Here is a 15,752-nt window from a genome sequence, read left to right on the forward strand (position 1 = left end):
TTAGTATTTGTCTTTATTTTATAGCTGAGTAGCATTCCATTGTGTAAATGTGCCACAGCTGCCTTCTTTTTTCTTTTTAAAATACTTTTATATTATTTTATTAATTCCAGAGAGAAGGGAGAGGGAGAGATAGAAACATCAGTGATAAAAGAGTATCATTGATTGGCTGTCTCCTGCACGCCCCCTACTAGGGATCGAGCCCTCAACCAGGGCATGTGCCCTAACTGGGAATCAAACTGATCTCCTGGTTCAAAGGTCGACACTCAATCTCTGAGCCACACCGGTGGGCTAATTTTTAAATGTACATCCATAAAATAGCAAGAGTGAATTTCTTTATGATTCACTTCAAAACTGAATAATTATTGCTTCCTTAGTTTTTAAATTTTTAAATCAGCTTTCTTTTTGCTTCCTTCCTCCAACTCCTAACAGATTGAAGAAGAGATGTTGGCTTTGCAGAATGAACGCACAGAACGAATACGAAGCCTGCTGGAGCGTCAAGCCAGAGAAATTGAAGCTTTTGACTCTGAAAGTATGAGACTGGGTTTTAGTAACATGGTCCTTTCTAATCTCTCCCCTGAGGCATTCAGCCACAGCTACCCAGGAGCTTCTGGTTGGTCTCACAACCCTACTGGGGGTCCAGGACCTCACTGGGGTCATCCCATGGGTGGCCCACCACAAGCTTGGGGCCATCCGATGCAAGGTGGACCCCAGCCATGGGGTCACCCCTCAGGGCCAATGCAAGGGGTGCCCCGAGGTAGCAGTATGGGGGTCCGCAATAGCCCTCAGGCTCTGAGGCGGACAGCTTCTGGGGGACGGACGGAGCAGGGCATGAGCAGAAGCACGAGTGTCACCTCACAGATCTCCAATGGGTCACATCTGTCTTATACATAGCTTAATAGTTGAAAGTGGCAATTCTGCTGGAGCTGTCTGCCAAAAGAAACTGCCTACAGACATCGTCACAGCAGCCTCCTCACTTGGGTACTACAGTGTGGAAGCTGAATGCATATGGTATATTTTATTCATTTTTTTAAAGCGTTCTGTTTTGTGTTTACTAATTTGGATGTCATAGTATTTGGCTGCCAGGTTTTGTTTTTTTGTTTTTAACTTTTGGAGAAATTTAAAAAGGGGAATTGATATGTATGTGTGTGTGTGTGTGTGTGTGCATGCGCACACGCACACGCACACACACACATCGTTTGTGGTAAAAAGAAATTGGCTAGATAGGGGGTATTTTCTGAAGACTGCAAATATATAATACAAATGGCTTAAGTCATCACTTTTGGGCAACTATATTGTAAGTTTGTGAAAAGATCAAAGCCTTTCTCCATACCCCAAATTCTAATGAACCACTCACAGCAGGCAGCATATTCTAAAACAAGTTATTATGGAAACACATTTGTATCCCCTCACAAGTACATTTTCTTTATTACATTGATCTGACTTCTCAGCCTCATTTGGAGTAAAAAAGTGGAAAGCCATGAACACTGAAGGGTTGCATTGACTTTTTCAGAGAGTAGAAAACAAATGAGTTCTTTTTCTGAATGCTGCATAGGCTTGTCAGTGATTTCCCCCCATTCATTTGTGCCTTCTTTGTGGCATGGTGAGATGAGGTGCTTAAGGAGATCAAAGTTGTGTGGGAATTTCATCTAACAAACCTGTGAGCCTTCAAAGGGAAAGACCAGAAGGGTGAGAGAGGTCCCTGAAAGTTCATATGATAGGTGTGTTCAGCAGCAGAGTGAGGAGATGAAGCCTGTATATCCTGATGTTTTGTTGCTTATACTGTGATATTTCATCCTAGCTAAGCTCTGTAACTCCCAAAACCCCAAACAGTACTTTTTACTTTGTACAAAAACAAAGACGTATAGCCAATACACATCAAATGCCTGAGGTATTTGAATAATGCCATATTTGCAAACTGCCACCTTTTGGAATTCTCATCACACTACATAGACATTAATTTGATTACCCCCCTTTGGCTTATGGGATTTCCTGTTTACAAGTAGAATAGCCAATTATTTAAAGTTTAGTTGCCATAGTGAACCAGGAGTCACTGAGCCAATGACTTTACCAGCTGCTGACTAACCCTCACTACCACTGTAGATTTTGCTGCATGTGCAGGTCCTCTTTTTTTTTTTTTTTTCTTCTTTTTTAATTACTGTTTTTGTTGCTGCAATACTTTACAAACTTCTAGTTCCTTGAGACTTAGTGACCATTTGACATCATGTTAACATCATACAATAGGAAACAACACTTCCTAAAGTCTCTAGCCTCTGCTAAATTACTACTGAAAAGGAACTAGCAGGTTTGGCAAATTAAAAAAAAAAGAAAAGTAAAATAAGTTATAGTGGTCAGGGAATCTCTTGACAAAAGCTAACCTTTTTTTCCAGAGAGGGGCGTGTTTTGTTTTTTGTTTTGTTTTGTTTTTCAATGAAGGATCAACCCAGTGCTGAAAGTCAGATGTATTCCATTGCCAGTGTGGAAATTTAGTTGAAGATGGATAGGGAGCTGTATTACTTGAAGAAAAAAAATTTTCTTTCCAGTGACATATCAGAATTTCTACAAGCTATTGTTCTGCCCCCTCCCCAGTTGTCTTGAAGAACCCTTGCTGCTAACTCTGGGTCCTGCTTTTCATATAGTCAAAGTTTCCAGTCCTCTCAATGATACTTTTTACCTAGGCCAGACTAATGACCAAATGTAATCTATCACTTTTGAAATCTTGGTTTTCTCAATTAAATTTAAGTCTTCCCCAGGTATGTCAGTCCAATCTCCATGGATCATCCCCTTTAGGAGTTTCTGGGATTCATTTAAAGGTAACTGGAAGAAAAATTAATATTTTAATGTAAATATTTTAAAAGCCAGTATCACAATAGAATTCACACAATTTTAGGCAGTGTTTCAGGTAGCACTCTGATACATTATCCTCTTGGCCATACTCAAGATCACCAGCTTTTAGATGAACAGGACATGTACTTGTCATATCTAATGAAAGGGGCTTTTAATTTTCTCCATATATTTTTTGCATTCAAGTATTATGTAATATTTCAAACAAGTTGAAATATCTACTTATTTGGAGGAAAATTATAGAAGAGAGCTTTAGAATTAATAAAATGCCCAAAAAATAAAATGGAATTTGATACTTAAAAAAAATTCTTATTAGCCCCTCTGTACTACTAGAGGGATAGAATAGAGAAGCAGATCCATTCTGCACACAAAACTCTAAAATCCAAACTACTTCCAATGACTTAGAATTAGTCAAATTGAATTACTGAGTTTGTGTGCAGAGCATATGTACTTGTAAAATTGTGATTGAATGCTGACTCCAAAGGTCTACCCAGTCGGGCTTTGTATCTGATTTATCTGTGTGGCAACCAGTTTTAACATGTAGGTCATGAGTATACCTGGATTATTCCATTAAATTAATTTTATTTTAAAAATATATAGTTTGCAAAAATTCTAATTGGTGTGTGTTTATAAGATCTAACTTCTGAGGAATCTCATACATGGTAGGAATCAGTAAAGAATAAAGTTTGTAGCAGGAAACTCTGAAAAGTTTAGAGATTCTAAAGAAAGAAGCAAGCACTTTCTAAATCAGTGTGTAAATGTCAATATTTGATCAAATTACTACCTCCTCCAAGAGTTGGTGTTCACTCAGTACATATGTGTTTAAGAAAAAAAAATATGGGAAATTTGTCCAGCATATCAAAGTTATTAATGCTATATCTGGTATCCAGAGCTTGGCAGTAAAAATTTTCTTATGTTCACTGTATCTCCCTTTCTTTAGTTAGCATTTTCAAAAGCAAAACCTCATATCTTGATAAATATTATTTCTAATTGGGTTCCCTTCCTTTTGCACATATTTTTCTCCTCTTATTAAAGTCAGATCTAATCCCAAATTATAGTTTCTTCATTATATAGTAATGTTAGCTGGAAAATGTTTATATTATTTTTATCCAGAGCTGCCCTTTTTTTTAGTCAATTCTGTCCCTAGGGATGAATAGTTCTACATTTGATGCCATGCCCTTAGGTATAATATGCTTGATTACTATAGGCCAAGGATTTATAGGGAAATTTAACTATTTAGTATAGTCATGATTTTCAACTGCCCAGACATCAGGTGAACACTATTTAGTACACTAAAGAAACTGTCCTTGATCCTCCCTCCCACTCCCACCTAATTTTCCTCATCCTCTTTTTGAAAATCAAAAACTCTATGAGTGTCTTTTTCAGACCATAAGACAGACTTTAGTAACTTTCTACTTCTTTAAGTGCTAAATGTCTGGCATTTTAAACTTTTATAAAATACATTGTGTTGGACACTGGAATAATACTGTTTATTTTCACCTGTGAAAAATGACTTTATTGTACTTGAAACACCTCCTTTGCATTTCTCCATTTGTGCCATTCACTAGTGGAAATAAATTGTATTATACCATGATCTACTGGCTTTTTAAAACTGTGTTAAATATGCACATTTTTGGTATAGCTATTATCATTTGTATGTATATATTGTATATACATATGAGTGTCTATGTGTGTGTATAGGTAGATGGATGTAACTCATACTGTACATTTCCATCAGGGCACTTAAGGTTCTGTTACTTTGTTTTGTTATTTCAAATCCTCAGTTAAGGCAAGAATGCATGTTTAAGAATGAGTACTCTGGGGTGATATTTATGAGAAGGTGGTCATTAGCTGCAGTCTTTTCTCTTTTAATCCCCTTAACATTTGTGTGAGTGGAAAGAAAGTTAAGTAAAATGTGGAACCATGCGTTGCAAAGACAGTAAAATAGTGCTGGGGAAGGAGCCATTTAGTGTTTCTATGAGTTTGTGTCTCGAGGCAGTAAAGATAAGTGATGCAGAGAGAAATGAACCATGGAAATTAAAAACACTGTTGGTGATTCCTCTGCAAAGATGATAGAAGAACCAATAAATCACACGATCTTCATGTGCAGTCTACGTATTTCTTAGTAGTGATGTCATTGATCCCCTTACTCTTTTTACTTCATTAATACCAATAATTATAAATTTTGCTAAGGACCAAAACAGCCAAAAAAGGAATTACTGCTGAAGCATCTAAGGTTCTCCTAAACCCGTGGTCGGCAAACTGCAGCTCGCGAGCCACATGCGGCTCTTTAGCCCCTTGAGTGTGGCTCTTCCACAAAATACCATGGCCTGGGCGAGTCTATTTTGAAGAAGTGGCGTTAGAAGAAGTTTAAGTTAAAAAAATTTGGCTCTCAAAAGAAATTTCAATCTTTGTACTGTTGATATTTGGCTCTGTTGACTAATGAGTTTGCCGACCACTGTCCTAAACTATAAAATCAGTAGGAAATGGCCACTGGGAGAGAAGGATTTGGCATTGGCATGGGGCTTTCTCCCTTTAGCTGCCTCTTCTTACTTACTAATAGTAAGTTCTTTGTGTACCTTCCACCCCTTCTGAGCCACTATTCAAGCAGCGATTTGGCTCAACACAGCAACCCTTTCCTAGGAGGTTTATGGTCTTGTTTTGTCCCATGCTTACAATGTGAAGTGTCCAGTGTGTGTTCAAGTCAGAAAATAATACATTTAAGGTATATAAGTATGAATCTTCTATAATGATGGAAGAAGAGGTTTTTGTTTCTTAGATAGAAAACTGCCTTCTCTAAGGAACAAAGCCAAAACTTGGACTGTCATCTTTGAGCTGCTTATCAAAATACAGACCATTATTAAAGACAATTTCTCTATTTTGTTTTCCCTCATCTAACATGATAGATAGTGCTCCAACCAGGTTCTAGCATTGCCTTTGAAAAGGCACTCACTCTTAGTTGTTAAAAACTGGAAAAATCCCATCCTCTGATTCCTAAAAGAATGAAGAGTGTGCTGTACACTTAGCAGACTTGCCTCTTGTATGCAAGGACTACTGATTGAAGTCTATTTTGCTGTGTGTCTGGTTATGTTGTCTGCACTTTTATGAAATCACTACAGTAGACTACATTGGAAATTACTATTAATTTCTAAAGAAGTAAGTTTTATTAATCACTGTCTAGAAAAAGAAAGTGAAGCTGAGAACTCTTATTGTATATTTATATTTTCTACTGAACTCTGGGAGCCCTCTTGAAAGTCACATTGACTAATTTTTCCCTCGTTTATATTCAGACTTCCAAACTTTCACTAAAACAAGGGAAGAGAGAACCCACTTGGCCTATTGGTAGCCTTCAGAGCATAAGAAATATATAAATTAGTATGCACCTTATCTGCCTGTTGTGGGTTTTTTAAACTTGCACTTCCCACCTACCCAAAAAAAATAGATGTTCTTTAAAGAAAAAAATGAAGAGATTACATCTGGGGAGCCATTTACTATGTCACCATCACTGTTAACTGTTTCCCAGCAATCCTAACTGAAGTTTCAGAGATTTTGTGTGTGTGTGTGTGAATGCATCTGTGTTGGATTTATTTTGTTTTTAAATATCAAGAGATTCTCCTTTAAATAGAGAAAAAGGTTAATGCTCTCTGAAACCAGATACCCATTGGATATACTAATCTGAACATCTGTAGGTAGTTTGCCATGAAAAAGTGGAGAGAAGACGAGACTTCTGAATGAATGAAAAGGGTATCTTGATGCCCAAGAATTCCCCCCAAAGTACGGGTAATTCAACCTGCACAGTTTCCTTTTCACTCATAGTTTGTAGTAATTGTGAGTAAAAAATCATGTAATTATCTGTAAATATGTAGCTAACAAATTGACCTAGTTTCTGTATTTTTTTGTTTTTGTACTAAAGTTTATAAGTCTGTGCCAGCTAGAGAGAAGTTGCTGTGATTGCCGATTGTGGTCCTAGCATCTAACCCTGAAACCATCCTAGGTGGCATTTTTAGAATTAATGCTTAAATGTTGTTAAACAGGGGGAAATGAAGCTTAATCATTGGTCAGGTTTAAAATCTTTTAAAGTGAAGTCATTTTATTTAATATAATGATTACATGTCCTCAATCATGAATGAGGTAGGGAGCCTCCCTCCCCCAGTGGCCATGTTTACAGAAGTGTGTATTTGTCTATAAAGTGAAGAGTTTTAATGTTTATGTAAATTATGCAGGTAACATTATGGCTTGGAACTGTTTATTGGGCTCTTTAGGCTGAATTTTCAAATGAAATGAACTATTCTTATTGCTGGCACGTTGATCCCATTGCTGGAGCATTTTTCCTCTTTCCAGAATTAATTTGTTCCTTTGTCATTATCCCCACTTAACCTTTCTCTGATATGCCTGTAGTCCTAGCCCTAAGGTATTTAAGTCTGGAGACCATAGACAAGGAAAATGCATTTTTAAAAATCCATGAACCCTCATTTGTATGCTTTCAGTACTCATATGTTTCTATGGCAACTCCGAGGTCAGTGGAGTTTAGAAATGAGATACGTGTGTACTCTTTGCTTTTGCATGGCTTGGTTTAGCATCAGAGGCATATTAGGGCCACTTGAAAGCATGAAGACCAGTTGTATGAGAACAGGTTTCTCTTAGTGGCACATTTTGCTTTTTCTGAGCCCTCAAATACATTGCCTCAGCATGAACATTATTGTTATTATAAATTGTACATGGTCATGGAGTGAATTGTGTGATTTTAAAAAGATGTAACTGCTTAATGTTTGCAGATTCTGGCTGAACCATGTGACTATTTGATACATATCAAACAAATGAAGGAAGGGGTATTGGAACCCTTCTAACCCCCTTTTTTGTCATAGACAGGTATATTCAGTTTAATATGTTGGCTGCCCCTGGTGTGTTGCCAGACAGCTCTTTTTTGGTGCCCATTCCACATGTGCTTCCTTGCATTTCATAATATCACAGAAACTACCACCCCTTCTCCTCAGTAGCATTTTATGTGTTACACATTTTATTCCACATTAAATGGGAATTGTGCCTACTTAAAGTGCCCCTGTAATTAATTACATACACATGCCCTAAAATCTAAGCCAGAGTCACAAGGTGGAAATTTAAAAAAAAATAAAAAAATGTCCACTTGAGGCCAGTAATTTATCTGACAAAGTATTTTACCACATTATCTTGACACTTGATATATGAGCCTATTAGGAGTGGCAGGTGGTTTCATAGAGCAAAATCCAAGTGGAGAGAGATATGTAAGTTTTCTATTAAGAGATAATTTTGTTCTTATTTTACCTTCCCTTTTATGATCCTTCTCTGCGAGGTTAGAAAAAGTTAATTCTCCAAATTTATTTTATGTTATTATCTTTTAGGGAAATTTTTACAAAATCAATGGTCTGATGTAAATAACATTTTAAAGTACAGTGCACATAACTTCCCCAGACTATTCCAACCTGATAATTTGTAAATGCTTTAGAGTTTTTTAAATTAACACTTGTGTTGCTAAATCTTATTTATGTAAGTCTGCTAAAATTTTTAACCCATTTAAAACTTCAGACATTTAAATAATGGATGGGTTACTCTGAGCAATTTAGCTTTCAGAACCCCCTTGTTTTAGTATATGAAAAAGATCGCCTAATGCGCATTAATGAGGTTGGAGAGACTATGAGAAATATGTATAGTGTATATTTTAAAACAGCTTTGCTTGTATTGTGAAGATTTAAAAACAAACTTGAGATTTTTAACGTAACTATTAACACAGTTTTAACATAAGTTATCCCACTGGGTTTAAGAGCATCTTGAATGTATAATCCTTTTTGTAACCCAGGTTGGTTTCTGCTTTTACCATTCATCCAAACATATTATTTATGTTTTTAATTTTATATACTCATTTCCCTTTGTTTTCCTCAACCAGCATGATTTTTTTGCACATGTATTGTAGAAATTTTTAAGAAGAAAAATTAATACATCATTTTCTCTGGGTTTTCTTCACTTCTCTCTTCCTTTCTACTAACCCCTTACCTTAAAGCCCATATCGCTCCATTTGCATTGTGCAAATGCCAGGGTTGGTTTTTATTTTTATTTTTGCTATTTACCTAAAATAAAAAAAATAAAAATGCTTCAGTCAATTGCTTTTTTATTTAAAAAATAAAAAAGAAAAGAAAAAAAGCTGTAACCTTATCATTTCTGAGTAGACCATTGAGAGATGAATGCACACCTGTAATAGCCTAGGACCAGCTTTGGTGGCTAAAGGGAATATTTTAACTAAGCAAGAGGTTTTTTTTCTAAAAGTGGTATATATTATTTACAATCTCTTTTAGTTATTCCCACAAGTCAGGGGTCCAGATAAAATGAGGGTTATCAGCAAACTGATGTTATCATTGAGGTTCATCAATGAATTTGTACATTTCTAGTTCCCTTTGGTGAAGGGAAAAATGATGATTTTGCAAGACCTAGATTTTGGCTTGGTTTCTTGCCTCCTTTTTTGGCAGCCTACATCTTCTCATCTCCTAAAGCCCTTGAGCCTGTAGGGTTTTTGTAGTGGACGAAGGACTTGTGGTCTTCTAAAACTAGGACTGATTTTTTTTGTGTGTGAGAGAGATTATCATCTTGAAAGTGATGTTCTCCCACTTTACAGATGACTAATTTCAGATATGCACAGTCCTCTCAATTTTCGGACCAAACAGATGCCCACAGTGGAGGCTTATCGAGGGTTGCAATGGGGAAGAAGCCTCTCCCTCACTGTCAGCACCAGCTGGTACAGGTGTGCATTTTCCTTTTGGTAGAAATGGTCCACAGCACTAACTGGTAAGGCTTATGTACAGTATATTGTCAGTATTCTTCTGGTTCAACATACCTTATAGTTCATATATAACCTGTATTAATTGTATAGATTGTGCATTTAAAGCTGTTACCAAGTTGTCAGAACTTAAGAGCGAAAACAAGGTCATATGTAATATTTTGTTTGTAAGTATCCTTTGTATCATAGCAAAGGAAATGTTTAAAAAATGAACTGTAATAAAGTAATTTTAGTACACAAGAGTGTCTGCGCAGTTTTTTTAAAGTAATTTAATCCCCATAAAAATAAAATGTAATTACTGAATCTCAGGCACTATGCTGGATATTGAGGTTATAAAAATGAATAAGAAGCTGTCCGGTATGACTCAGTGGTTGAGTGTCGACCTATGAACCAGGAGGTCATAGATTTCCAGTCAGGGCACATGCCCAAGTTTCAGGCTTGACCCCCCAGTAGGGGGCATGCAGGAGGCAACTGATAAATGATTCTCATCATTGATGTTTCTTTCTCTTTCTCTTTCTCTCTCTCTCTCTCTCTCTCTCTCTCTCTCTCTCTCTCTCTCTCTCTTTCTCTCTCCTCTGAAATCAATAAAAATACATTTTTTAAACGAGTAAGATATTGGAAAGAATGAAATTCTCTGATACAGACATGAACTCTCTAGTCTAATTGCCTGAAATTCTGTTTGTCCAGAGGGTGAAGCAGCCCATTGTGTTGTGGGTGTCGTGATTCTTTAGGTTCTAACAGTTTGATGCAGGTCCTTACGTTTTGTATAGACCTGTTTGTGGTCTACATAACTACAACTCCTTCCACACACGGACACAGATGTATGCAGGTCTTGGACGTTGTACAAAGCTTCAAAAGGTGGCTTCAGCCGAAACCGGTTTGGCTCGGTGGATAGAGCGTTGGCCTGCGGACTGAAGGGTCCCAGGTTCGATTCTGGTCAAGGGCATGTACCTTGGTTGCCGGCACATCCCCAGAAGGGGGAGTGCAGGAGGCAGCTGATCGATGTTTCTCTCTCATCGATGTTTCTAACTCTCTATCCCTCTCCCTTCCTCTCTGTGGAAAATCAATAAAATATATATATATTTTTTAAAATGTGGCTTCATCTGGACTTATCTTACCAGATTTGAAAATCATCCCATTTTAGCCCTATATGGGGTAGATTATCTAATCTAGTTCCTTTGTTTAAAACAGTGTTAAAGTGACGTTTTTGTCAGAAGGCTAATGAATAATTAAGAGGGATTCATGGACTGGGGTTTATATATATGTTTTTAAGTATGTTTTTATTTTAGAGAGAGAGGGGAGAGAAACATAGATTAGAGAAACACTGATCAGTTGCCTCCTACACACCCCTTACTGGGCATTGAGCCCGAAATCTGGGCATGTGCCCTAACTGGGAATAGAGCTGTGACTTCCTGGTTCATGGGTAGACGCTCAACCACTGAGCCACACCAGCCAGGCTTAGTATAGTTTCTTAACTCCCAGAATGTTGATATTGAGCTATTTTGAGATTAACATTTATTTAGTGTTTCATTTGCCTGGGTCAAACAACTATGTGGCAGAGCCAAGGTTAGTTCCCAGGTCTCCTATCTTCAGCATTTCCAGCATCCCACCTTGAATTTGGAGGAATTCAAAAAAGATTTACAAAACAAGATTTCTTTCTGCTTAACCACCATTCCCCCCACCCCCACCCCAATTGGGCTCTTCAAGCTACAGTGGAAGGAGAGTATTAGAAAACATCTGCTTCTAGCCTGTATGTATCCTGTGTCAACAACACAAAACAAATGTCATTGGCTAAACACACCGAGGATGTTCTGAGTTATGCTCAGGGTTTAAAGCCTATCCTACTTGACTAAGAGAAATGTGAACACAAAGTTACCACAGTGGTCAGCTTAGCTCCACAGCCCCAGTGGTTATAAGCCAGTGCTGTCACCTGCATCTCAGTCAGTGATGCCAGCTGCACATCCAGGGTTCTCTATGCATCATTGGCAATTTGTGACTTTAATTGCTACTATATTTTCAGATACTTGTGTTTTTTTAATATTTTTATTTCAGAGAGGAAGAGAGAGAGAAACATCAATGATGAGAGAGAATCATTGATTGGCTGCCTCCTGCACACCCCACACTGAGGATTGAGCCTGCAACCCGGTCATGTGCCCTGACCAGGAATCAAACCGTGACCTGTTTTATAGGTGGACACTCAACCACTGAGCCACGCTGACTGGGCCAGATACTTGTTCTTAATGGATAGAGGGAGACAGAGTTGCTAAGGGTATGCAACTAGACAATAAATTTCGGGGTGTCATTTATAATCTATATAGCTCTCCCATGGAATTGTACACTCCAGCAGCTCTAAAGATACATCCTTTCCCCTTTTGTTATCCTTTATATTATAAAGTATAAAATGAGCATTATTTACTGTCCTCTCAGCCAGTGATTAAGAAAAGGCAAAGTATGACATAAAGAGCAGTGGTTTGGCTTCTGTCTTTAGCCCCACCATACTAATTGTGAGATCTTGAAAGTCACATCATCTCTGAAACTTCATCTATGAAAAGTAGGAAAACAGATGGTTCTTGCCTGAACAAATGAACCGGTGTGAAAGCTATTAGCCACCATAACATGGTTATCAGAGTGCATGCAGGTGTTTGGATGTGTGTGTGTGTGTGTGTGTGTGTGTGTGTGTGCGCGCGCAGATTTTGGCCTCAGTTGGGCAACCCAGGAGCCGGACTGTGAGCCTCAAAGTGTGCTGCTCTCCCAGGCTCTTTCCAGCCTTGCAGTGGAATTAATAATCAGGAGTCCTCAAACTTTTTAAACTGGTGGCCAGTTCACTGTCCCTCAGACCGTTGGAGGGCCGGACTATAGTTTTAAAAAAACTATGAACAAATTCCTATGCACACTGCACATATCTTATTTTGAAGTAAAAAAACAAAACGGCAAAAACGCCCGCATGTGGCCCGCGGGCCGTAGTTTGAGGACGCCTGAATTAGATAATTCCGACCTGAAAGCAAATGCCACCTCATCAGAGAGGTCTTTGAGCTCCATTGAGTTAAATAGACATGGAGAATGGGATCTACCTGCTTTTACTATCTCATCCTAAAGACCTCCTAAATTAAGGCCTATTCATAGTCTCTGTCTTTTCATACAGAACAACTCAAAATAACTTTCCCAAGGACATAGGAGTCACTGATGAAGTACAAACTAGAACCCACATCTCCAAACTCCTTTCTTACTCTCATCAATACACAAATTGCTAATTGTCCACTGGAAAATCTCTCTATGTAGGTACCTTTGATGATCAGGGAATTTTGAGCCTGCTGGGAAATTATTAGCTCAGAACAGGAGGCCTGGTTGTTGATTAAACAGAGCTGCCACCGGTTAGTGTTAGGGGACACAAGGCTAGATCTACAGAAGTGAAGCAACAACCAGTGAATAGAGAATGTGCAGGGAGGCCCTGTTAACTCCACAGGTAGGTAAGCATGCTCAGTACACAGAGGACTTCAGGAGATAAACGGCACGTTTGTTTCTGGAGATTTAAAAAATAATGACATTCCATTGTTGCAGGGAGACTGCAATTTATTTACTATTCAGAAGCAAACAAGATGGAGAGATTTTTGTTCAACCATACTAGTGATGAACCCTACAACAAGGTATTTCCTTATTACATTTTTTGTGTTAGTGTCTTTTATTGGTTTAATGAAATTCAACTTTTCCTTCAACTTATAGCTCTTCCTGAACACTTTAGAGCATAATTATTGTATATCTTCACATCCTCTGGTCACTTTGGCAGGGTTATTTTTATTAAGATCTTTGTCATCTCCCAACTCCTAGGTCTGTGATCTCATGATCCTCAGACCCATAAATCATCCAGAAGTCTTTACAACCCACTGTGAGCACTATTTTAATTCACCGACTCTCAGATGAGAAGACAGCTTATATGTAACTTAGGCCACCTTATTTCTTGGCACATGTCCCCTCTATAATGTGTGCCAAGGGGCAGTCTAGTTTGTCTATCCCACATCTGATGTGGAACTTACTGCTTCCTGAGGCATTCATCCCATATCCGGGCATTCAGATGTTCTCTAGGTACAACTCAATCTCATCTCTACCAATCGTAACTAGTGAGTACAATTTCTGATGCCATCCTTTGTGGTTTGGCTGAAGAATCACAAAAATACTTTTATTGGCATTGTTACCAAGTCTACCAAAGTGGCCAAGTGTGTCTGCTTGTTTAAGCAAGGAGAGGAAGTCATGCTAAAGTTCATTTGTAAAGGAAGAGAGCTTGGCATTACTAAGAGCAACTGACACAAAGGATCTTGTGGTCTGCATGGAAGGCGAGGACAGAGGAGCTTCTGTGTCCGGGTGGTTTGAGGTTTTACATATAAAGGCAAGATAACACTTCCTGTGTCAAGACCTCTTTCCTAACAATACTCAAGTCTTAGAAAGGATATCTTCATTCAAAACAGAAATGATGTCTTCTCAGAGTGAGGTTTTTGTGCTTTGTTTTTCATACCTTTGACTCCAGCCAAGCCACCCCAGAAGCCTATGTATAAATACATAAAATACTAAATCTTTAAGAGAATTAAATTATAGCTTAGCACAGTCTTCGGTATCAGGTCAGAACTTAGTAGAACTCAAACCTTCAGAGGCAGTTATCTGCTTCCTGCATCTTGATACAATGAGTGGAGACAGTCCTCTGTCTCTACTTCTGAGATAATGCCTCCTGTAAATCAGTGGGGTTTTCTTTCTTACCATTTGTGTGTGTGTGTGTGTGTGTGTGTGTGTGTGTGTGTGTGTGTGTTTAAATATATTTTATTGATTTTTTTACAGAGAAGAAGGGAGAGGGATAGAGAGTCAGAAACATCAATGAATTAGAAACATCGATCAGCTGCCTCCTGCACACCCCCTACTAGGGATGTGCCCGCAACCAAGGGACATGCCCTTGACTGGAATCAAACCTGGGACCTTTCAGTCCGCAGGCCAATGCTCTATCCACTGAGCCAAACCGGTTGGGCTTTCTTATCATTTGAAGGTGTTCATAAATAAAGAAAAGACCAAAAGGGTGTCAAGCTAGTGAATGAGGCCTGAGAGGGTTGCTAAAGCCTTACTACCTGGAAAACTTCAACTCAGCAGTCCTTTGGGTTTTGTTGTTGTTGTTGTTGTTATGTTTGTTTCTTGATTTCTCAAACTCATAAGTTGTCATTTTGTTCAAGGGCCACACATTCTCTCAGAATAGTGTGTCTGGGGTTCCTCAAGCTGGTTTCATATAATTAGCCATTAACCAAAGCAGAGCCATTTGGGTGATTCCTTTATCGTGAGACGGAAGGACAAGGTCACCCAACCTGTTTGAACAGGAACTATACTTTCTTAGCAAAAGTGAGCTGAAAAGCAGTGATGTCGTCAAGCAGCGAGGGGAAGAGGAGAGAGAAGCAGCTTCCTGAGATAGGCTATGAGCACATCTGGCACAAGGGAATGGAGAAATACTTAAGGGTTTAGGTCAGTGGTTTTTAACCTGTGTGCGCAAGAAATTTCTAAAATGTGCAATACTCTCCTCTTTAGTCAGAGGCACTGACCTCTATTCCCTTCAGCTGTCAAATTAAAAAGTGACAACAGCCAAAACCGGTTTGGCTCAGAGGATAGAGCGTCAGCCTGCGGACTCAAGGGTCCCAGGTTCGATTCTGGTCAAGGGCATGTACCTTGGTTTCGGGCACATCCCCAGTAGGAGGTGTGCAGGAGGCAGCTGATCGATGTTTCTCTCTCATCGATGTTTCTAACTCGCTATCCCTCTCTCTTCCTCTCTCTGTAAAAAATCAATAAAATATATTAAAAATAAAATAAAATAAAAAGTGACAACAGCCAACACAACAATAGCTGTCTGGTGTGAATGTTGTGTCTTGAACCATAAATACAGAGGTCATATAATAGAGTTGCATCTTGTTGGTTATGTTGCATAATAAGTTTGCATGTGATTGGTTAATTCTTGGTACCAGAAATCTTTATATACAAGTATAGGCACATGATTTTTTATTAAAACTAATAATACTAATTATCTACCCTTTTTGCTCCAAAGTGACTTTTTTTTTAAAAAAGTCACTTTGGAGCTTAAAGGGTA

General features: G+C 38.4%; 1 protein-coding gene across 2 annotated transcripts in view; it reads left to right on the forward strand.

Moving 5' to 3' along the window:
* The window catches only part of TAOK1 (TAO kinase 1), a 134,111-nt gene extending 124,121 nt beyond the window's left edge, over nt 1-9,990 (forward strand). For both annotated transcript variants that reach the window (XM_079798868.1, XM_079798869.1), the window contains one exon: nt 430-9,990. In XM_079798868.1, the coding sequence (XP_079654994.1) occupies nt 430-891 (462 nt within the window). In that variant the 3' untranslated portion in view covers nt 892-9,990. The remainder of the gene's footprint in view (nt 1-429) is intronic.
* The last annotated feature ends 5,762 nt before the right edge of the window (nt 9,991-15,752 follow it).

The sequence above is a fragment of the Cnephaeus nilssonii genome, assembly GCF_951640355.1.
Source record: "Cnephaeus nilssonii genome assembly, chromosome: 19".
Lineage (NCBI taxonomy): Eukaryota > Metazoa > Chordata > Mammalia > Chiroptera > Vespertilionidae > Cnephaeus > Cnephaeus nilssonii.